This window comes from Pinus tabuliformis, chromosome 4_2 (assembly GCF_031772625.1).
Source record: "Pinus tabuliformis cultivar Carrire ecotype Pingquan chromosome 4_2, CPIR1, whole genome shotgun sequence".
In the NCBI taxonomy this organism is placed as follows: domain Eukaryota; kingdom Viridiplantae; phylum Streptophyta; class Pinopsida; order Pinales; family Pinaceae; genus Pinus; species Pinus tabuliformis.
This window is the reverse complement of record NC_142304.1, coordinates 402,069,785-402,094,267: the sequence shown is the minus strand read 5'-3', so window position 1 is coordinate 402,094,267 and position 24,483 is coordinate 402,069,785. Positions and strand designations below refer to the sequence as shown.

General features: G+C 38.8%; 1 protein-coding gene across 3 annotated transcripts in view; it reads right to left on the bottom strand.

Annotated features, from left to right (window-relative positions):
- Positions 1-13,365: 13,365 nt before the first annotated feature.
- LOC149169652 (type II inositol polyphosphate 5-phosphatase 15-like) overlaps positions 13,366-24,483 on the bottom strand; it is a 153,426-nt gene continuing 142,308 nt past the window's right edge. For 2 of the 3 annotated variants that reach the window (XM_089428757.1, XM_089428758.1), the window contains exons 9-11: positions 23,678-23,801; positions 14,393-14,765; positions 13,366-14,103 (exon numbers count right to left, since the gene is read on the bottom strand). In XM_089428757.1, the coding sequence (XP_089284883.1) occupies positions 13,729-14,103; positions 14,393-14,765; positions 23,678-23,801 (872 nt within the window). In that variant the 3' untranslated portion in view covers positions 13,366-13,728. Of the gene's footprint in view, positions 14,104-14,392; positions 14,796-23,677; positions 23,802-24,483 lie in introns of those variants that run through there. The other variant, XM_089428759.1, reaches the window with a different exon arrangement.

Sequence of the window (24,483 nt, the reverse complement as noted above, 5' to 3'; positions counted from 1 at the left end):
AATCATAAAAGCTTTGCAACCTTAAACCATTAAAAAATCTCATTTTTATAACCTATAATTCTAACACATCATTAATTTATACAAAATATTCTAAAACATCGTTACTTTATACAAAATAAATATTAATATAATGTATAAATCGTCATTATTATTTTTTTATTCTTACCATTAAAAAAATCATAAACATAACTTAACGCATTCTAATAGCATATGATATCAAAATAATACATTCTCTTGAAGGTGACCACTACAAATGATAACAAGGGGAGCTGCGAGGCAGCGAGTCCCTGCATGAAGTTAACATTTTGAACACAATATTTTGTGATATTTCAAAGAAAGTTCAGACACTGGTGCAGAAACACGCCCAGCAACACTCAGTTGCATAAAAGACTTTTGTTCTCTAATATTCTTTGCATGTAAAAGAACATTATATGCTGCAACAGCAAAGAACATTATACGCTGCAACAGTTTATACAGATACATGGAACAAACCAATGTTTTTCTGTTTTTCTGGATTGTTCTTGACTCTAGCAAGAAGAGTTTATATAGATACATGGAACAAACCAATGTTTTTCTGGATTGTTCTTGACTCTAGCAAGAAGATAACAAGGATGGAGATGCTCCTGTGATATTTCAAAGAAAGTTCAGACACTGGTGCAGAAACACGCCCAGCAACACTCAGTTGCATAAAAGACTTTTGTTCTCTAATATTATTTGCATGTAAAAGAACATTATATGCTGCAACAGCAAAGAACATTATATGCTGCAACAGTTTATACAGATACATGGAACAAACCAATGTTTTTCTGGATTGTTCTTGACTCTAGCAACAAGAGTTTATACAGATACATGGAACAAACCAATGTTTTTCTGGATTGTTCTTGACTCTAGCAAGAAGATAACAAGGATGGAGATGCTCCTGTGTATAGAATATATATATAAACCCTGGCTTTCCACGTAGGTGAAGCGGTGGCCTGTAAATACTTGAAAGTAAGGATCGCTATGATATAGTTTTATCGAATTTCAGTTTTATAAGTGACACGCGACATGCCAGTGCCAAGGGAATCGACAAAGTTCACCATATGAAAACCGGGACTTCTGCTTTATTCCAAAAATGTTGTCTTTCCTCCAGTTGAATCATTTTTTCGGTTCTGGTTCTTCGCCTACCAAATGAAATGGAGACCTCTGAACTCCAGATCTGGCCTTTCCCAATCCTGTCCCCATCCCAGGGCAGCGCTCAGTAGCAACCTCCCTTTGCAACCTATACCTCTCAAGTAGGGTTCTTGCCTTTCCGAGCTAGTTGGAAGCTATGCATCGTGAACTGCAGCGTTCATTGAACCCATTCTTGCTATCCTTGCTACCTGTGAAACCAGTCCCTCTTTCATTCACTAAAGAAGACGCAGAGCTAAGAGTCAAGATGCGGGTTCATCTGACGAGCTGGATTTTGAAAGAGTCAGGCACTTATGTTTACTAAACGAACAGGCTCGGTAGTACCTTAACTAAGTTCTTCGAATGGAGGACAAGGGACAGATGAAATTCCCAATGGTATCGAACTAGCTTCTATGATTGCCTTCACATAACTTGAGTAGACGACAGCTGGAAGTCCCTTTTGGTTAATATAGCCGCTTGATTGCTTATTTACTATGAACCAGAATTACTTTCTTTCCTATTTATAACTTCAGATTTGTGTTTGCCGCTGGTTCGATCTCTAAGCCGATGGGCTTTACCTGAAAATAAGGTATCGAGACCTACTGACATAGATTAAGCAGCTACTAGATCCCCCGTCTTGTAGAAGAATCAAATACTTCGTTCTCATCGATTGGGATTGACTGTCTTCTTTACTTCGAAGCAGCTAGTCCCTGCACCTGCACATAAACTGCAACATTATATATGTCTTCATGTTTTGAATCATTCTACTTAAGATATATTTATGCCAGATAAGCATGAATATTGTAAAAATCAGAGCTTTATAAACACGCATAATCTGAAGGCCTTGTCCATGTTGAATTCGAATGGTTGTCTTATCCAACAATGAAATTTAAGGTTCTAATCTTTATAGGTCAAACTTAAAAAATTATTATTGTAATACGCTCATTGTTTTGGAAAAAAAAATGATTTAAATATTTTGACCAAAACGTAGAACTCCAAAGTGAAAATTAATAGGAAGGTTTGGTTGTTGTTTATGCCCAGCATTGGAACTCCGGGTTTGTTGGGATCACGCCATGAATACTATGAATTAATTCATACTCCGAAGGATTGGCGTTGAAAGACCCTTGTATACCATAAAAATATATCAAGATGATCTTCAAATATTTCAGAATTAATATGCCAAGCTAAAATATATGAAAATGCACAAATGCATATAAGAGTACATTTTCGGCGGTGTTCAATGCTTACATCAAAGAAAAAGTTTGGTTACACATGGCGTAAGTTAAGCTGGCGAGGATAATAATTATCATTGTTGAAAAGGCATATATCGTCACAGGCTAAATAGAATTATGTTGGATATGAGAGTTGCATGGTATTCGGTATCCAAAAAATGTTCTTGAAAATCCCACTCGGTCATGATGATTTTGTAACGATCAGCATACAGAATTCCATGCGGAGATAATTATTTCCATCGTGCCTGAATTAACTGTCCTTTTAAACAAAAATACCCACATAGATTTTAATGATGTGTTTGATTTTAATGGATTTTCTTGGGTGTTATAGATCAGACTAGAATGTTGTTATAGCTTGATGGAAAATAGGAAGTGAATCCCGTGCACCTGGACTAGTGATCCAACAAGATAAAATTCATGATGTAGCAAAATTGCATTCTTAAATGAATTTTGTTATCAATTTATCGAACTACATCGATCAATACCATCAATTCTCTGAGGAATCCCAAGAGAATGATCCATGAAAAAACACGAACAGACATTGACTTAGCAAGAGCTTCGACTTGACATGGGTGCGACATTACAAGTGGCATGTTACCAGCTGCGAGCTGGATCGTCCCACCATTTTCCTCAACCGCCACCACGTTCAAAATCATTTTAATTTCAATTAAGTTGACTTAAACTGCAACGCTTCACGCTCCCTCCTGCCTGAGTCGTAGATCTGCGACTCAGACGAAGCATCTACTGGCATACGTCGTTGAGAATAAATCTACACCATTCATTTCAAAAATAAAAAAGGCTCAACGACGCCCCCATCGACCTGGGGTCGATATAGGAACGCCTATGACGAATTATTATATATTAAAATAAGCCAATAAGTATTTTATGCCACAGAAAATATGAAACGACTTCCACGACAACGCCAGCAGGGTTTCCGGCCCCACCACCAGAGACAAACCTAGCGCCACGGAAACCTGTTTGAACATAACAAGCGAGGTGATTGAACATAACGTGCATGATAGAAACGTGGCTGAACCGCAGGACAACGGTGACAAGTGCATGTTGGATAGCACTATCTGAAAACGGCCTACAGCTCACGACTGACCGTGAACTGGCGCTTTCTATTTGAACGGAATTAGTCTTCGGTTATCAGCCCTTCGCATCCAAACTCGAACCCGTGACCTACAATGGACTGGGCAAAACTTTGTTGAACTCTCAGAATATTATCTTACATTACCTCCGGGTTTTACAGAAGCAGGTAAAGATTTAGTTTCATTCGTTAGGCAACAGCTTGGTGCATTAGATATTCCACAGTTAATCCCTCCAAATGCCCATTTTTCCTTCAATCATTTGGATAAGGAGAGTGCATTTGTTCTGCTGGATTGGATAAGTTCCCAGAAGCTACGTCCCTCTTTTAAACAGAGTGTATCAGATTGCAAATGGCTGAAAACGGGCAGGGGTTTCGAATCTCCTGCTAAGTCCTTTTTGTTTGATTCGAAAATGAGGCTTGCTCAGCATTTGGAAGAGGATGATCTTCCTTGTATTGACGAGGCATTCTATGGGTATGCTATTCATAAGTTCAAAGATGCTCTTGAAAAGATAGGAGTGATCACTGAGGAAGGAGGAGGATGCGATGTTATTGTTGATCATCATATTCAGATGCATACAGATTTCAAAACCATAAAAAGGCTATATAGTTATCTCCAGGTTTCAGAGTGGGAGCCTTCTGTATTTAGCGTTTTACCAATTTGGATTCCAAATGACCAAAAATGGACGCCGACAGAATCCTGTGTGATTCATGACGTAAATGGGCTTTTCAGGATTTCATGCTTCAGCGCACCATAGCCAAGAGAGCACCCCCTGGGCAGCGTCACTCTGTACAACAAGACCCAGCAAGACGGTGTGCTTACGTAACTCAATCTAAGAATTGTGATTTTCTGATTTCTATCGATTATGAGTAATAATTTGTTAAACTATGAAATGAAAATTACAGTATTGGAGAATGATTGTGCAGAGAGGGAGCAGAGTTCCCAAGAGCAGAGTGGCCAGGGCTCGTAATTCATTTTGAAGCCTGGCCCCTTCTTTTTGCAAGTGCTTCAATAATGCCTTCGGGTGAGTTCAGAATTTAATAAGAATTCTGTAAAGATTTTAGGGGAAATTAGTGAATTATTGTAAGGTTTGCAAGATTTTGTTTACTACTGAATTTTTAAAAAAAATTAAAATGAAAGTTCCGAATGGAATAAATACTCTGACCTTAATGTTGTCGTATTCCAAGAAACTGAATAAAATTTTGCTGTCGTACTTTTGACTTTAACTCAGAAGCAGTGGATTTCATGCTTCAGCGCACCATAGCAAAGAGAGCACCCCCTGGGCAGCGTCACTCTGTACAGCAAGACCCAGCAAGACGATGTGCTTACCTAACTTAATCTAAGAATTGTGATTTTCTGATTTCTGTCGATTATGAGTAATAATTTGTTAAACTATGAAATGAAAATTACAGTATTGGAGAATGATTGTGCAGAGAGGGAGCGGAGTTCCCAAGAGCAGAGTGGCCAGGGCTCGTAATTCATTTTCAAGCCTGGCCCCTTCTTTTTGCAAGTGCTTCAATAATGCCTTCGGGTGAGTTCTTCCGTTCTGTTCAACAGATGGCGTCTGATCGTCTTGCTGCTATCTTGTTTGGCTTAATCAGAGTCTTTAGCTGGTTCTGTTCAACAGATGGCGTCTGATCGTCTTGCTGCTATCTTGTTTGGCTTAATCAGAGTCTTTAGCTTTACAAACCAGCGCAATGGCGCATAACCAGAGCAGATGTTTTTGGATTGTTCAAACTGGAAATAGTAGACGCTCCAGAAATTTTTCATCCAGGAAATAAGGGATGCCGGCGCAAGATTAATGGAAAGGAGCAGAGGGAGGTCTTCCGCAGAAAACATAGTGCTGTCAACTTTCAACTTTTGAATGTACGACACTTGTTTATATGCCATACACTTGTTTAAATGTAAACGAAACAGTGGCAGGCGTACATGCGAGTGGTGGTGTACATGCAGTGTGAACATAATAGGAATCGAAGTAATGTTTTGGAATCGAAGTAATGTTAACATTAAAACCAGACCAATTAATGTTAACATTAAAACCAGACCGGTGACGGTTAGCCAGCTAAAATGCACCGCTTAAATTGCTTTTAAGCTATGGTCGAGCCTCTTCCGCCTCGGGAAGAGGCCAAATAAGATGGCGAAGTTGAGGTCCGAATGAAACTTAGCATAGATCGGCAAAAAGCCGCACAGAACATTTCGAAACTTTAGCATAACAACGAAAGGAAAGGGGTGAAGTAATGCTAAGTAGGGGTCATATCGATTACTATAGTCCCTGCCGGATGCCAGATGGCAGGGACTAATAAACCCTTTCAAAATAGTAGCAACATGGAAAATGTGACCGCCTGTGGATTTCAAAAATAAAATAAACTCAATGCAACATACATATATGAAGTACAAAGTATCAACACATTTATTAATAACATGCTTAACTATGATTTACCATTATATTAATTCCTTATTTTTTATTCCTTTATAAGAAGATAAAAAGTTTATAAACATCAAGCATGATGAATATTATAAACAAGTTTATAAACATAGGCATGATGAATTCATTACAAAAGACTGGATGAATTAAGGTCCTGCAACTTTTGTTCAAAATATGACAACTTCCACTATTTTTCTTGGAAAAATGGTGCCACATGCGCATGGATTTGGATCAGCGGCATCGACGAAATCATTGAAAGACATCTCTTTAAAACCTCCTTGTTTAGCGTTTGGCATAAACCACCTAAGGCTCAAAGTGTTGCCTGCCAAATGGAGCCTTCGCCTTGCAATCCCTGAACCGCTGAGAAAGAGATGCAGGGGAGAACTTCCCAAGGACGATGAGTTCTCGCGCAACACACACCAGCAATCCAATTCCAAATATTCACTTGAAACCCAAACGAAGATATGAAGCATTGAAACCTTAATATCTTACCACTGCGCTGTTCTTGAGCTTTCATGTGGAACGACTTGACAAATAACTCTGTATTTATTTTGATATGCCCGCACTTGGAAGTTTCGTTCCATTTCAAATTCTGCAAGTTCCGAACATATATTAGAGTGGATATTTCTGAAATAACAAAACCAGTTCGTAGTTAAATCTGAGTTTGGAGACAGAATCCGGTTCATAATTTTGATATTGGATTAATTATTCAGAATTTATTATTTTATATTTTGTATTGTCAATTTACACTTGGGAGGAAATCTGCGAGTTGTGCAAACTGGAAATTGGTTAATCTTGTACCAAAAACCATACAACCATGTGTGAATACAAACAACAGTGACGGGCGAATTCAAATTTTCAATACTATGTTCTTATGAAAACCAATCCTTGCAAAAACTTTCAAACACCAAACATGTGGCATACACCTATGCCATCATCATTTTAACTTTCTATCCCGTGTTACATCTAAAGCAACCAAATAATTGACCCGCGATCTATTACAGCCTTCTGGCATTTTCTCAGACAATTCTCTGCACAGATACATGTACAAGAAGCAAATCTAGAGATACACACACTAAGGAGGCGTACATATATTTAAATATTTGTTTTTAGAACTGCGCTTTCGACATATGCACCTCACCACCCAGTTACATGAGTGCTATTGCATTTCTGTGACAATTCTGCAACACAATTCACAATGATAGTATCAGGAATTTGAAGAGAACATAAAAAATGATTGAACTCAACATGATCAAGGAACTGCCCCGTGAGAGCAGTGGAGTAAGTCCTTGAACCTGTTGACACCTAATCCGAAACGGATGAGGTGAAGTCGGACAGTCATCTAGAAGATGAACTGATCCATTTTATATGTGTATAAATAAAGTGTTGGCTAATAAATAAATCAATCAATCAGTGTTTTCTCATTTAATTGTTTTCTTGCGCTCATTGCTGGAGTTACCCTGGCCTGACATGGTATCAGAGCCCAGGTCCCCAGGTTCCAGAAATAGTGTAACTCCTCTGCTCCCTGGCGCACCAGCCTGACATCCCTTCTGACATCGCTGCATACGCTGCGTTGAAGACCGTTCAAGGAAGAGAAGGTGATGATGCTGTGACCTGCGTTTTTTTGAAAGGTATTTAGACCTGCGTTTCATGTATTATGAATTGATGACTGCCATTATTAATCAAACCTGCGTATGGAAGACCTGCTCTGACATGCTCTGACCTGCTCTGAAACACTGCATTCGCTACCTTTAGTGTTTATGGTTGAGTGTGTTTTCAAAGACCTGCGTTTAACGTATGGAAGACCTGGCTATGTTATATTGAGACTGCGTTTTTTTTGCAAGCCTGCGTTTTATGCCTTTAACGTATGACTTGAGACCTGCGCAGTGATATATTGTGGTTTAACGTATTGATAAGCCTGAAGACGTGTGCTATTGAGACCTGTGTTTTGTAATGGTATGGTTTAACAAGCCTGAAGACGTGTGCTATTGAGACCTGCGTTCAAAGTGCCAAAGTTGAATGCCAAGAATGAGTCATGGGTGGATCAGTGACTGCGTTTTGTAATGGTCATGTTGATAAGACTGCGTTGTATTAATTAAAGATTGCTTATTGTAATGGTCACTGCCTTTTGTAATGGTCATCGAAGACTGGGTTAATGGTATTGCTGCGTCCTTATAGCTGGTTGCTGCGTTTTCCTTATTTGAAGACTGACATGGTATTGCTGCGTATATTGAAACCTGTTATGTTATTGAAGCCTGAGTTTATGGTATAAAACTGTGACTGCGCCTTTACGCTGTGGTGACTGCGCCTTTCTTTGCTGGATGCGCATTTTAATGGCAAGCTAACACTGCGTTTTTAAATGTTGGATGCCTATTTTAATGGTGTATTAATGCAAGCTAAAACTGAGTTGATGTATGATGACTGTGTTTTCATAACAGTGGTATTGGTCTTTCATAACAGCGCTCTTTCAAAGCAGTGATATATATGTGCCCCCTTTCAAAACAGTGATATATATAGCGCTCTTTTTTCTTAAACAGTGATATACATTATGTAAGAAGTGATATGTATATGAGCCCCAATTTTTTATTACAGTGATATATGAACAGTAATATATGAAAGCGGTGGGCGCCATCATTAAACAATGATATATGTGAGCAGTGATATATATATGCCGATGGAATGATAGAAGAAAATGCATAAGGCTATCACATAAGGATTTTTTTCTCTCAGTAGAATTTTTTTTTTCCAACAGAAGTTTTTGGCAGAGTTATATATTTTTTTTTACAGAATGCATTCAATCATTTCAATGGTCGGAATAGTTCTCACTGGCAAGGAGAACTATTCTGAATGGTCTCGGATGGTGAAACACACCCTCATCTACAATGAGCTGTGGAAAGGTGTGTGTGTCGGAGAAGAAGACAGAGACCCTGTGCGGCCCACATCAGACAAAGAACTCGCCATTTGGGAAAACAAGAACAGCAAAGCCTTTGCATTGATCGCAGCATCTGTAAATGAGGAAGTAAGTCGTCATATTTCATCCTATTCCACTGCCTTTGAAGCTTTACAAAAGCTGAAAGAACTCTATGATACACATTCTGCACTTGAAGTTGTTCAGCTCATGATTAAACTCTTCACTCTTGAACTGAAAAATAATGATCCTCTTACTCTTGCTTCTGAAATAAAATCTATAGTGCATGACATTAAATCCACTAAGGTTGAGCTGGATATCTCTCTTATTGCCTTTCTCAAAGCACTCTATCCTACCTACTCTAACTATCTTGAGTCTTTACAAGCAAATGGAAATCTTAAAGATATAACCTTTGACACTCTTGTGAAAAAGTTTGCTGAAAGAGAGAAAGCCTTTGGAAAGAAAACAGTCCCTGAATCTTCTGAAGAGACTGTTTGCCTTGCTCATAAAGAAAAGCAGCCTGCTCAAGATTCTACAAGAGGAAGAGGTGGACGAAGAGGAAGAGGAAGATACTTCAGAGGCAGGGAGGGCAGACATCCTCAAGCAGAAAAGGCAGATCTGCATTGCATTCGCTGCAAACGAAATGGATCACATGATGCTTCTACATGCAAGCTACCATGGGACAAAGTTGAGCAGAGAAGAAATCAGCAGAAAGGTAAAACTGATGACTCAGACAAAGGTAAAGCACCCGAATCTGCACACTATATTGAGGCACAATGTAATATTGGAGTAAATGAAGATTTGTTTAATGCTTCACTTGCTTCTTCGAAAAATGACTGGTTGCTTGATTCAGGAGCAACCTGTCATATGACTCATAGGAGAGATTTCTTTGAAGATTTCACTAACAATGTTGATGGAGCAGTATACTTTGCAGATCAGTCAAAAATCAAGCCATCAGGGCTTGGCACAATCAGGCTTAAACTGCCTGGTCTTCCAGACTTTCTTCTGGATCATATTCTATATCTCCCACAGCTGAAGAGAAACTTGCTGTCCCTGGTCCACATCCGCCAGCAAGGTCACTCCATTCACATGTTTGATGGCAAGCTTGAGGTAAGAAAGGCATCTGACCACTCACTTGTCATGAGGGGTATAGAAGAAGAAAGACTCCTTAAACTGTAAGGAACCTCTGCTCATGCACAACATTTCTCATATATTTCTCATCATGAAGAATGTACACTTCCATCAAGTTTATTATGGCATGCTAGATTTGGACATTTAAACTATGATAGTCTCCGCTTGTTGAAGAAAAATGGTGTTGCTGGTTTGCCTACAATTCCTAGAAAACATAAACAATGTGATGCTTGCATTCTAGGAAAGCATAGCAAACAGTCTTTTCATGATTCACATTCAAGAGCACATAGGAAGCTTGAACTTATTCATTCAGATTTATGTGGTCCAATGCCTGTTCCTTCTGCAAATGGAAATAAATATATCATGACATTTATTGATGATTACACCAGAATGTGTTGGGTTTACTTATTGAAGAACAAATCTGATGCTTTTCAAACATTTAAGAATTTTCATAAGTGGATTGAAAATGATGCACAATCTCATATTGGGTCTATTCGCACTGATAATGGAAAAGAATATACATCAAATGAATTTGAACACTATCTTCGCCAACATGGGATTAAACATCAAACAACTGTGCCTTATAATCCTCAACAGAATGGTGTAGCTGAAAGAATGAACAGAACAATTTTGAATATGGTACGATCTATGCTTTTCTTCAAGAATGTAAAGACAATGTTTTGGGCTGATGCTGTTCTATGTGCTGCATATATAAAGAATAGATGTCCATCTAGTGCTATAAGAAACAAGACTCCTTATGAATTGTGGTATGGACATGTTCCTTCGGTAAAACATCTCAGGATATTTGGTTCCACCTGTTATGCTTTAATACCAAAGGTACATAGAAACAAACTTGGTGCAAGAAGTCGTAAGTGTATCTTCCTGGGGTATTCAAACACATCTAAAGCATACCGCCTTTATGATGAAGTAAATAAAAAGTTTGTTTTATCTAGAGATGTCATTTTTCTTGAATCATCCAAATCTGACAATGTTGTTGAGCGGCAACTTGATCGCTTGGATAGATTCACAAAACAGAAATCATTTCAAGAGTTTGATAATCAGATTCCACATCTTGAAGGGGGGATTCCTATACTAGATCAACATGTGGAATCTTCTTCTGAAGAACAATCTCCCCTGCATGACACTCCAACAACGGATGATGCTTTAAGTGATGTAATTGATAGAATTGGGAGACTCAATCTTGATTCAAACCCAACTCAATCAACAGAACAGCCTGGACCATCTCAGAAAGGTCCCCCAAAGTGGCTGACAAAGACACTTGAAAGTGTTCATCCTGATGAAATTGGAAAAACAGGAACCCGAAATTCAAACCGACAAGATGGAGGTGATGTAGATAACTCTAATTCACCTGTTGATATGGATGTTACTTATGATTGTGAATTGAACTTGTCTACAGATTTTGAACCAACTTCCTTCAAAGAAGCTGCTTCTCATGATGAATGGAAAGAAGCAATGCGGAAGGAGTATGATGCCCTCATAAAGAATGGCACTTGGAAGCTGGTTGATCCTCCATTTGGAACCAAACCAATTGGCTGCAAGTGGGTCTACAAGAACAAGTACAAAGCTGATGGCTCACTTGACAAGCACAAAGCCAGGCTTGTGGCAAAAGGTTTTGCACAGAAGGAAGGGGTCGATTATGAGGAAACTTTTGCTCCCACAGCAAAATGGGCCACCATCCGGACACTCTTTGCACTAGCTGCTCAGAACGGTTGGAAAGTCCATCAAATGGATGTAAAAACTGCATTCTTGAATGGAGATCTAAAAGAGAATGTTTTTATGTCCCAGCCTGAAGGATTTGCTGTGAAAGGAAATGAACACAAAGTATGCAAACTTGTGAAGTCCTTGTATGGCCTCAAACAAGCACCACGAGCCTGGTATGAAAAACTAACTGAGCATCTTCTGAAACTCAACTTCAATCATTTTGATCTTGATGATGCAACTTTATTTGTCAAGAAAGTTGGCAAAACGGTTGTATATCTTGTGGTATATGTAGATGATCTTTTAATGACAAGGAACAATGAAAGCTATATTGCATCCATAAAGAAAGAATTAGGAAAAATCTTTGAAATGACTGATTTGGGCTATGTTCATTACTATCTTGGCATTGAAGTAACCCAACATCCAAAGTCCATATTTCTTTCTCAAAAGAAATACATTGGAGATTTGTTATACAGATTTGGCATGACAGAGTGCAATCCCCTCTCTACTCCAATGGAACAAAACTTGAAGCTCACATCTACTGAAGGAAAGGAATTTGAGGATGCAACAAAGTATAGACAGCTTGTAGGAAGTCTCATCTACCTCACTACTACCAGACCAGACATTTCATTTGCTGTTGGAATCCTCTCCAGGTTTATGCAAAGGCCTTGTGAGGGACATTGGTCTGCTGCAAAAAGAGTTCTAAGGTACTTGAAGGGAACTCAAGACCTTGGAATCAAGTATACACAGGTGGACGACTTCAACTTGATTGGATACTCTGATTCAGACTTCGATGGAGACAAAGAAACTGGGGTATCTACTTCAAGATATGCTATGAGTCTTGGATCAGGAGCTGTCTCCTGGAGATCACGCAAACAATCAGTACCAGCAGATTCCACAACAGAAGCAGAATACGTGGCAGCAGCTGAAGCAACGAAAGAAATTGTGTGGCTCAGGAAAATTCTTGAAGATTTGCAGGTAAAACAAATACAATCAACTCCACTCATGATTGATAACACATCTGCAATAAAGTTGGCCAAGAACCCAAAATTCTATGATCGTACTAAGCACATCAATACTAAATATCATCTAATCCGACATCATGTTGAGGCCAAAACAATCCATCTTCGTCATTGTTCCACAAACGAGCAAATTGCAGACATCTTCACCAAAGCGCTTGGAAGAGAAAAGCTTGAAAAATTCAGAATGATGCTTGGACTCACCAACATCCCTTCAGATTAAGGGGGGGAATGTTGACACCTAATCCGAAACGGATGAGGTGAAGTCGGACAGTCATCTAGAAGATGAACTGATCCATTTTATATGTGTATAAATAAAGTGCTGGCTAATAAATAAATCAATCAATCAGTGTTTTCTCATTTAATTGTTTTCTTGCGCTCATTGCTGGAGTTACCCTGCCCTGACAGAACCATCAAAAATGTATTCTGCAACAATCATCATTATAAGGTAGTACATATTATCAGGAATTTAATGGTAACTCACCAAGTGTACAAAGCCATGAATTTGCAGCATGAACAACATTGTCCAATGTTGCTGGTAAAATATATAGAACCTGATGACTTTGTCCCGTGCGCTTTTATTTGTCAAACAGTGTCATTAACAGCATCATTTCTTGTGATCTACCATCAATACCTAATCAGTTCTATGGTAATAGTGGACCACACTGAAAGTACATGCTTAACTCCATGAAAGTACAAGAAACAAACACAATAGATTATATTATGAAGCTATTCAATGATCAATGGTGGAATAAGTTGTCAATGATGCTGCAAGTTCCTGGAACTTTTCATGGCTACTTCTTAACCATCAAAGCTACCTAGGAAGATTGCCAAAGTGGATTCCTAGGGTGAAGCAATACCCCCCTAACGCAAATTCTCAGGATGCCAATCAATACTCAATCCCTACTTATATTGGTTAGAATGAGGTCGATGAAACTCAAACATAGATGGAAATAAATTCAGAACACTAATGAATAAGGGCTCCATCAAAACACATCAATAGGATCCAGTGAACTGACAAGAAAGATAATGGTAAATACAAATGGCTTCCACACAATTATATATCTTGGTTTGTATCCCGATTCATCACATTATTAAAATGTAGGTCTGGTGCAGGATTTGAGCTACAATTGGATAGCTGAAAATTTGCTCTCTGCAGGGTGTTTGTTTGAATCTTCTTGTTCTCATCTTTGTACGGTGACTGAACCCTTGATGTGTAGCAGTGCGAAAGTCGAATTTGATGTTGTTTGATTTCACTTGACCCATTTCCTCTGACACTAATCAGAAGGATCACCACCTTGTCTCTTTCATCTTCACACCACCAGTTCTGTGGAGTACCATCCACATACTCCTCTTCTATATAAAAATCTTCATGGTACACACTAATTTCAACAATTTCACCTGGGCTAATGACACCAGAAGCCGGACGTACCTGCAGAACATTTCAAATAATAGCAGGAGGTGAAAAACACATCAAATAGTTAAATCATGAACTGTGTGTTCCCACTCAGATAGGCACCATAAAACAAAAATAGAATTACCTACTTCACAAAGCACATTTTAGTGGCTCTGGATCCATGTGTGAAACTAACCCTTGTAAAAAAAACTCTAATTTATCATGGGGTATTTTTTGTGATATACGATATGGAGAAAACTGCATTTAGCTCTCGACACGTTAAAAATAAAATGAGTCATATTATAGTGGAATGTCCAGATCATACCTGCAGCCAACGCGGAAATCCAAAGCAGCCTCTCACAGAATAACTTCTAATAGAAATACCATAGCGTTGGGCACTGTTGACAAAGGCCTCACTTCCACAAAGAACTTCAAATATTGCCTTATTCTTCTTGCATGTGTTTGTTATTCTTAGAACAGATGAATCAGAATCTTGCAATACTATATTGTTTGTGCTGACAACTGTATCTGGGATTCTATTATATTCTTCAAGAAGAGCTTTTATTTCTTTATTAAAGCACAAAAGATCCCCAAATTCCCTCCTGCGGATTCTTTCATCTACACATGCAATATCGACACTGAACATGCATCTCACAGGCTTGTGATCACTATCTTTGACATCCATGCAGGCATCATACCTGCAAATAAATGAGTTCCAAGAACAGTTTCTGGATATCAGAAATTGCAGTTAGACCCTCAATGTGCTCTATCATTAGCTGTAATAAATCAAGAGAAAGAAAACAGCAACACCCCATAGACACTATAAAATGTTCAGAATTGAGTATTAATTCTGTCAGGATTAGAACTACGAGATGAGAAAACAAATTCTAGCATGTTCGGACTGACATTAAATAAGTGCAAGCTCGTTAAAAATTATCCTTTAGAAATTCAAACAGAAACAGTCAGATGGTCGAAAATTAAAATGCCAGATGTTGGCTGTAAAATATGTGGTGGTCCGTTTCTATATTGACCAGAAACTGCATAAATTTTTTCTCGAGTTCACACCAATTATCAATAAAAGATTACTTGAAACATGCATAATGTACTCATTGGTATGTTAGGAAAAATAAGATCTCACAATGTTGGAGAGTTTCAGAGGTCACAAAAAACCTAAATTGGATTTTTGAGGAAGCACCAAACTCCTAGGTACAAATCTTCATTGTTGGTCACAATGATGAAGAATTAGCTAATGAGGAATTAGGCAGTCAGTGAAAAGGCATTCTCATGCAGCACGCAGTACGAGACAGTGGTCCATACAGTCATGGAAGTTCTGTACAGTTATAAGGACAGGTCTGTACATGTTTGTACATTAGTATGGACCAATGTTGCGAAAATCGTGATTTTTTCAAAAAAATTGTGATTTTTTCGCTTGGGCAATTAAATCTGCTGATTTAATAATCCTAGGCCGGTGGACAACGACTTATTAAAGACTTTTTTTGGGCTTTTGTCATTCATTTTGCGAACAGAGGGCAAGGGTGAGAGCTAAGGAGGAGGATAACTCATCTACAAGGGCAAGAAGAGAAAAGTGAAGAAATTTAGCATCCCAAGCAAAAAAAAATCGATTTTGGACCAAGTTTCTTCAGCAGGGCGTGGTTTTCAGGAATGGCATCAAATTTGGCCCATTTTTTTTGTTTTTTCCTTGTTTTTCCTTGGGTTTCAGTCACCCATATATTTTCCATGATTTTTTCTTGGATTTGAGTGTGTTTTTTTTGTCATTTTTGTTGCATTTAGTGGAAAGGGTTTTTTTGGTCAAAAATTCAAAATCTTGATTGTTAATTTTATTTGTTTAAATTTTTTCTGTGCCCTAGTTTTTTTTCATGATTTTTGCTTGGGTTTGAATGTGTTTTTTTTTGCCATTATTGTTGCATTGAGTTGAGGTTTTTTTATTTTTTGTCAAGAATTCAAAATGTTGTATGTTAAATTTTAATTTCATTTGTTTAACTTGCAATTTTTCTTACACTCTAGGTTCAAACTTCAATCTTATATTAAAACTCAAAAGTTCAACAAAGTTACAAACATGCCAAGGAAATACAACCCTATGTGGAAATTCGGTGAAATTGATGGGGGGTTTGACAGATCAAATTTGACTTGCAAGTTATGTGGGTACCATATGACAAGGGGAGTATACCGATTGAAATACCACCTTGCACAAATTCCTGGACATGAAGTAGGGCTTTGCACAAAAACAAATCCAAAAATCATCCGTAGAGCCCTCAAATCATTGGAAGAAATAGAGACAACCAAACTGACCAAGGCAGCTCTGAAGAGTCAAATGGAAGGGGGTGGAGTGGTGGGATCAGGGTTGCAGGAATCGCCCCCCCCCCCCCCCTCGGATCCTAACCCGGAACCGCGACCCGTGCGGAAGCGTTCCGGAATCCATAGAGGAATCGCGATTCCGTTTTTAAGGTTGCGCGATTCCGCAATTTTAACACGATTCCTGCCAAATGAGGTTGCGCCACCCCGGAATCGCGCTTCGGCATGCGGTTCGGGCATGGGGTGGCGCCACGCAACCTGCCCGGAAGCGCACGCCACCCGCACGCCACCCGGGCGCAACCCGCACGCAACCCGCGCATATCAAATTTTTTTTTTAATTTCATTTAAAATCTAACTTAACTAAGCATGAGGGGGTGGGTTAGGGGTGAGTTAGGGTCACTTTAGGGTGAGTTTAGAAAAGAATAAAGCCCCCATTCTCTTCTCATTTTCTCACTTTGAGTTTATGAGAGTTGGAGAAGAGAAGAGAGGAGAGGAGAAGAGAAGAGAGGAAAGGAGAGGAGAAGAGAGGAGAAGAGAGGAGAGCTTGGAGGAGTGAAGAAGGAGGAGCTAGGAGAAGGAGGAGGAGCTTGGAGCAAGAGCTTGGAGGACTTCATCTACAAGAGCTAAAGAGGTAAGTTCAAACCCCAAACTCCCTTGTTTTTTTGAAAAAAAAATTGTATTTTTCTCCTCCCTCTCCTACTCTTTCCCATTGTTTCTACTTGCTCCTTTATTTACAGGTTGTCCACCACCTATATCCATATTCCAAGATGGTGTTCTTTTGGCTTCTATGTATCATTCCACTCTTGGTTTTAATGATGGCAAGGGTGAGGAATAGAGGGGAAGAGGAAGGGGATGAACTTGGTCCTAATAGTAGTGACCCAATGTATGATGAGGAGGAAGGGTTTGAAGAGGAAGGGGATGAACTTGAAGAGGACACTGAAGCACAAGATGGGAAAGGTACATCAAATCCCTTGTGGAACTATGTGACCAAACTTGAAGGGGGAAAGGGTGGTGGATCTTACAAATGGATGTGCCCTCATGATTGTCATGGAGGAAAACCATATACGGGTTCATATACCCGTCTGAGGAGGCATCTTTGTGGGGTGCTAGAGAGTGATGAAAAAAAGGGTTCTGTGGGGGTAGCCATTTGCCCAAAAATTTCAAGTGAACAAAGACAAAAATACATCAAAATAGAGATGGCTGCACAACAAAAAAACAAGAAACAAAAAACTCATTCAGAATCAAGTGCAACCTCTAAATTTGGTAGTTGCCCATCTCCTTATGGTACTTCTGCAACCTCTGGAGGTAGAAAAACAATAGGGGATTTCCTTAATGTTACTGGGAGGGATGATGTGGATGGAAAGGTAGTCCGTTTTCTTTGTGCTTGCGGTGTACCATTCAATGTGCTTCGCTCTCCCTATTGGCATGACATGGTAAAGGCCATCAATGAAGCCCCAAAAGGATACAAGGCCCCCAACTATGAGAAAGCTAGAACAGTGTTATTAGAAAGAGAAAAAGCTAAGGTTCAAAGAGCTTTGACACGTTTTACACATGAGTGGGTGGATTATGGGGTATCCATTGTATCAGATGGGTGGACAAATATTAGAAACCAACATTTGATAAATGTTCTTGGTGTTTCTTCTAAGGGTGCAGTATTTATTGCATGTCATGACTCCTCCTCCATCAGTGCAACTGCACAAAACATTGCAGATCTCCTATTGAAATCAATCAAAGATGTTGGTCCGAATAATGTGGTTCAAGTGATCACAGATAATGCAGCAAATTGTAAGGCAGCAGGAAAAATTATTGAGCGTACTCATCCACACATCTTTTGGTCTGGGTGCCTGGTTCACACATTGAACCTTTTGATGCATGATATTGTGAAACACAAAGAATGTGGGTGGATTGCTGAGGTTTACAGGAAAGGGAAGCAGCTCATTAAATTCATCACAGGGCATACAAGGGTAAACTACTTCTATGGCACTTACTCCAAGTTGCAATTGCTTAAAATTGCAAAGACAAGATTTGCTAGTTATTACCTCACCTTTAGGCGGCTAGTGAAGGTGAGACAAGCTTTAACTAATCTGGTGTGTGCTGAAACATGGGATGAAATTAACCAGTGTACAGATGGTGCTACTGCTAATGTAGTCAAGGACACTGTTCTTGACACTTACTTTTGGTCACAGGTTAAATATGTTTTGCAATTCACCAAACCAATTTATTACATGATCAAGTTTGCAGATTCAGATCGACCAGTAATTGGGGAGGTGTATGAGCAAATGGATAGCATGTTGGGGCAGATTAAAGACATTGTTGAGCCTAGAGATACCACCTTGTACAATTATATTCGTGAAGAGGTGGAAAAGCGATGGGATATGCTAAATGTTCCATTGCATGCATTAGCATATGTTTTGACACCTAGGTACTATCATCCATCATGGCTTTCAAAACCAGCACCTGGGGGGGAAGCAGGAAAAAACCACACCAAGATAAAGAGGTTCACGAAAAATATATGGCTGCATTGAGTAGATTAATCCCTGATAATGAGGAGGCTGCATTGGTACGGAGACAGGTGAGCAACTATACGCTCAACACTGGTCCATTTGGGAGCATGCATTCAATTGAAGATCGAGAGCATTTTTCTGCTCTTGAGTGGTGGAACATGCATGGAGGGCCTACTCCACTTCTACAGAGTTTGGCATTGCGGGTGCTATCACAGGTGGTAAACACTTCTTCTGCAGAGAGGTGTTGGAGCTCTTATTCTTTCATCCACAGTGTTAAAAGGAACAGGTTGAGTTTAGACCGGGCAGAGAGCTTGGTTTATGTTCATTACAACTTGCGATTGTTGTCCCATTACTGTGAAGATGCAAAGTCTAATAAAGACTTGTTGACTTGGGACAAGCATCCAGAGGAGCCCAATTTGGAGGATGGAGTGTTGCAACTAGAGCAATTAGAGGATGCTCTCCTGGTATGTCCATTGTGGTATGAATTTTCCAATTTTCCCTTATAAAGCATTTCTCTAATTCATGTTTTTAATTTTTTTGTTAACTAGTGGATTTTTTTTTTTGCATGAATTTTTTGAGCGATTCTAGGATGATGATGACCGTGTTGATATGCCACCACCCCCACCCCCATCTGGTCCTAGGTTCCATGGTTCAACACCAACAGCAGGGGGTTCTTCTTCATCAGTTCCAGTGCCACGACTTACACAGGGACCATCTTCTTCATTGCCACCACGTGGAGGCACGCCATCACGTTCTATTCGTGGTGGAAGGAGGAGAGATTAGTAGATATATTCACAATCTACTTCTTTTTGTCATAGTCTATAGATTACTCATTAGACTTGTAGACTTGTGAATTTGAATTTTGAACCTTTTTGGCTTGGCGGTGACCAAGTGACATATTTTGTAAACATTATTATTTGAATTTTGGACATGACAAATGTTGACAGTTGCTCACTTGCTAAATAAATCATAATATGCTCTATGTTTTATGTTTTATAATATGCTTAAATGTTTTATGTTTTATAATATGCTTAAAAATTTGATGTATGTTTGTAATAGCTAGAATATAGATGATTGTTGTACATACTAGTAACTACAATGGAATCATGGATGCCATATCTATCTTGATTTATGCAAAAATATGCATGTTTTCATGTCTTCTACAATTAATTTGGTATTTGGGATGTTTGTTTTGAGTATAAATGCAAAAAAATATATAAAAATATATATATATATAGCAGACGCTTCCGCGGACGCTTCGCTCCCTAGATTTTTGGAAAATGACGCTTCCGCGCTTCGCGCTTCCGCTTCGCGCTTCGCGCTTCCGCTTCCGCTTCGCTCCCGCTTCGTGCAACATTGGGTGGGATTGCGAGATGACCGTGAGAGTGGTACTGGTTCTTCTTCAGCATCAGTTTCTATAATCAACCCCACAGTTGCCGCATCATTTTTTGTTCCTAGAACCACACCTGGTACACAACCATCTATCATGTCAACTCTTAAAAAAGAGAGAAAGAAGACACTGGCAAGCTATTGGGAAAGTGCCTTCTTTGGAGTGATGTCCCTTTTAGCATTGCTAGGAACAATCCACTTTTCCAGCCCACGATTGATGCTATGATGACTTTAGAGGGTGTATTCTTCAAAATGAAAACACTAATTGCACTAAGAGATTAGAGGAGTTTAGGGGCTCATGGGCATATACAGGATGCACTGTGATGTCAGATGGTTGGAGTGATCAAATGGGTAGAACCCTTATTAACTTCTTGGTTAATTGTTCCAAGGGTGCATTGTTTATGAAATCTATTGATGCATCTGCACATATCAAATATGCACAGTTATTATGTGATTTGTTGGATGTGTTCATTCAAGAGGTGGGTCCACAACATGTTGTCCAAGTCATAACGGAAAATGTTGCAAATTATGTTGTTGCTGGTAGGATGCTTATGGAGAGGCATCCTATCTTATTTTGGACACCTTGTGCTGCACATTACATTGACTTGATGTTGGAGGACATAGGAAAAAATTCTTTTGTCAAGCATATTGTTGAATCATCAAAAAACATTACAAAATTTATATATAATCATGCATTTGTACTTCATTTAATGAGAACATTCACCAACAACAAGGAGTTGGTGCGACCTGCCATTACATGGCTTCATATCTCTTCAATCCCTCTTGAATCTTTTGTGGGATATGACGAGAATATTTCTTTCAGAGGAGTGGTGTGCTTTTTCATATAGCTGCAAACCATAGAGATAGGCCATATGCAGGCTAGTTTCATACTAGGAAAGCTTCTGGGCGGGAATGTAGGAGGTGTGTAGCATTACTGAACCTTTGGTAAAGGTTCTTCGATTAGTTGATGGAGACAATCCTACAATGGTCTACTTGTATGAGGCCATGGATAGGGCCAAAGAATCCATTCGTAGCTATTATGATGATAAGGGGGATGAGGGGTTTGAGAAACAACAACTCATATGGGCAGTGATTGATGAGCGATGGAACAATACACTCCATTGTCCCATTCATGCTGCAAGGATCTACCTGAACCCCACATTTTCTTACTCCTATGGTTTCATATTTGATGCTGAGGTCATGGATGGATTCTTCACCTGTGTTCAAAAGATGGTGTCATCTCTAGCAAAACGTGCAGAAATCTCCAAAGAAATGGAGATATACAGGATGGCAGGTGGCACATTTAGCTTTGACATGGCTATCCATGATAGGAAAACCAAAATGCCAGGTAAGCTTTAGTTTGTTTCAATTTTCAAATTTCATTGTCTCTTCATACTTTGCTTCAACTTTCAAATTTCAATTTTTTTCTTATGTTTCTCTTATTTGTTGTAGATGCGTGGTGGAGAAGCTATGGTGGCAGAGTACCCAATCTCCAAAAGCTTGCCATTCGAGTGCTCAACCAAACATGTAGCTCCTCCGGTTCAAGTGCAACTGGAGTGTGTTTGAAAAAATACACACCAAGAAGCGCAATAGGTCAAAAATTTTCCAATTAATTTTTTGAATTCATTAAATAATAAAAAATATAATTTATTATTTTTATAATTATTAATTTATAATTTATGACTCTTGTACAGGTTGGAGTCCCAGTGCCTTAACGACAAGGTCTATGTTAACTACAATCTTAGATTGTGGGTGAGGCAACTTGAGAGGAAACTTGATGTGGAGGCCATCTCATTGGATGGGATTGACACCACTTCTGCATGGAGGGTTGAGGCCAAGAGGCCTATCATGGAATCAACCCCTGATTGGTTAGAGGAGGAGGTAGTGGAGGGGGTAGCAGCTACAAAAGAGGAGGAGAAGGAGGAGGAGCAACAGGAGGAGGTGACACCACCTACCATGGCCACCAGTAGAGGACATGGTCTACCTCCTATGGCTCCTAGTTCTTCAGCTTCTAGAGGACATCAAAGTCCAATGCCAGCCCTAGGGCCTTCTTCATCTAGAGGGAAAGTTGTTACATTTTCTCGCAAGAGGGGTAGAGGAAATCATTAGTTAGTTGGTTTATTTCATTGTATATGACAATTGACTCATGATATGAGATACATTATTATATTTTTTGTTGATATTTTGAGTGAGATCTAAAATTCTACTTTCTCCATATGAAATCCAATGAGGTCGGAACCACTGTCAAACATCCTGAGTCATTTCATAGTAATGTTAAAAATTTAAGTAAAAAGAGAAAATGAAAGATAAAGGATAATGTCACTTTTACATTACCATGAATTGCATACCAATACTAGGGCCATAGGCTTGATCATTAGGCTGCCCCACTCAAAAATTCTTGTTTATTTGAAAAAAAATTGTGTTTGGAACGTGTTTGCATAAAAAAAATTGCGAAAAAAGATAGGGAGCAAATTTTAGGAGCACGCTCCCAGGGTTGCTCCCGAGCACTTCAGGAGTGGGTTCGAAGGGGGCGCCGCTCCCCCACAACCCTGTTATGCAATTGAAAATGAATGGATTTGGAGGTGCAAAGTAGAGAAAAACTGCAGACTATGAGCAATTCAAATTTTATTGATGAAAAAGCCACCACCTTTTGAAGCAATTCAAATTCTTGGTAGAAATAGAACCGTAGTGACAATGCCAAAGGTTGCATGAATATTAATCAGGGATACAAGGCAAGTTCATTAAGGAATACCCTATACAATTAAGCAGGGATGAATTTGAGAGAGTTATATACATACATATATTATATATTACGATTTTTTACTACAGAAATGAATAGGACTGGGAAACCAAGACGCAAATGACAATGGGAAAATATGATTTGGAAATGAAATTGGGAAGACAAGTCAAACACCACCATCATAGAACTATAATAACACTAGTAATTTTGATTCTTGTGCTAATTCTTGAATGCATACGAGCAGAATAAATCAAACAACTGGTAATACGGGAATATATGTGACTGTTGTTTAATTCTCTAAAGTTGTATTACAATAATACTGTTGCAGATTTATAAAGCATGTCATTAGATACGTTGAGAAGGTATCTCTTAATTTAAATGTTATTATCTCTTGATTATTTATTGTACCAACCAGTTTGCATGATCAGCAAATGAAAGTTGATATAAAGATAGGAGGTATTAGTTCACTGCACAAGAAACTGAAAAGTTTCACCATTTAGAGAACTGGTTTTCTGGAACACCATAGCAAGGCACAAATAAATTACCCCAATCAAAGCTTTACATAAAAATAATATATGCATTGACAGCTTACAAAAACAAAAATTTTCATAATTACCCTATGGAAGTAGTCATGAAGTTTAGTTATGTTGGTCAAAATACCAACCATGTAACAGAAGCAACAACAGGACATGTTAATTTGCACTGAGTCGATGTCCCATTACGGTTGTCTCGAAATATTACTCTGTCACACCATGCAGGGACTCTCTTCTTCTCACTAGAATCATATCCTGCAAAAGACAAAACAGTCAGATGCAGCAGGTATTAAATCCATGACATTTGCAACAACTACCAGAACAAACCAAAGGAGTGACTCCAACCTTTGAAACCTATTGCAAATATTCTAGATTAGAACAAGCCCCTAGACTCAGGAGAATGCCAATACGTTTTGCTTTAACCCTATGCAAGATCTGACATTGTCATCGTCATTCTATTTGTGATTGTCATCATTTATATAGTTCTTTCTTATGCAGAGATTCTCAACAATGAATGAATTCTATCATTTCATAGATCTCCTAGGTATTTTTCATCATAAGTTTGACCATTTAAAGCTCCTTGATATCTGAATCCTATAACCTTGTGGAAAGAGATATTAACCTGTCTCTCTTGTCAGGGCCCTAAATGATTCTGGACTGTCAGATCGAACTATTTGTGGAAAGATAATTTTCTACTTGTGATTGTCATCATTTATATAGTTCTTCCATATGCAGAGATTCTCAACAATGACTGAATTCTAGCATTACCAAAGCTTTTCCATCATATATTTGACAGTGATCTCCAACCATTACGTGTAAACTCTAAAGAGATGTGAATCTTGGTGGGTATTACGCATCATCAAGTGAAAGTTGACATCAGTTAATAATGGACATATAGAACTGAATGACAAGGTCCACTAAATCTCTTCAAGAGAAA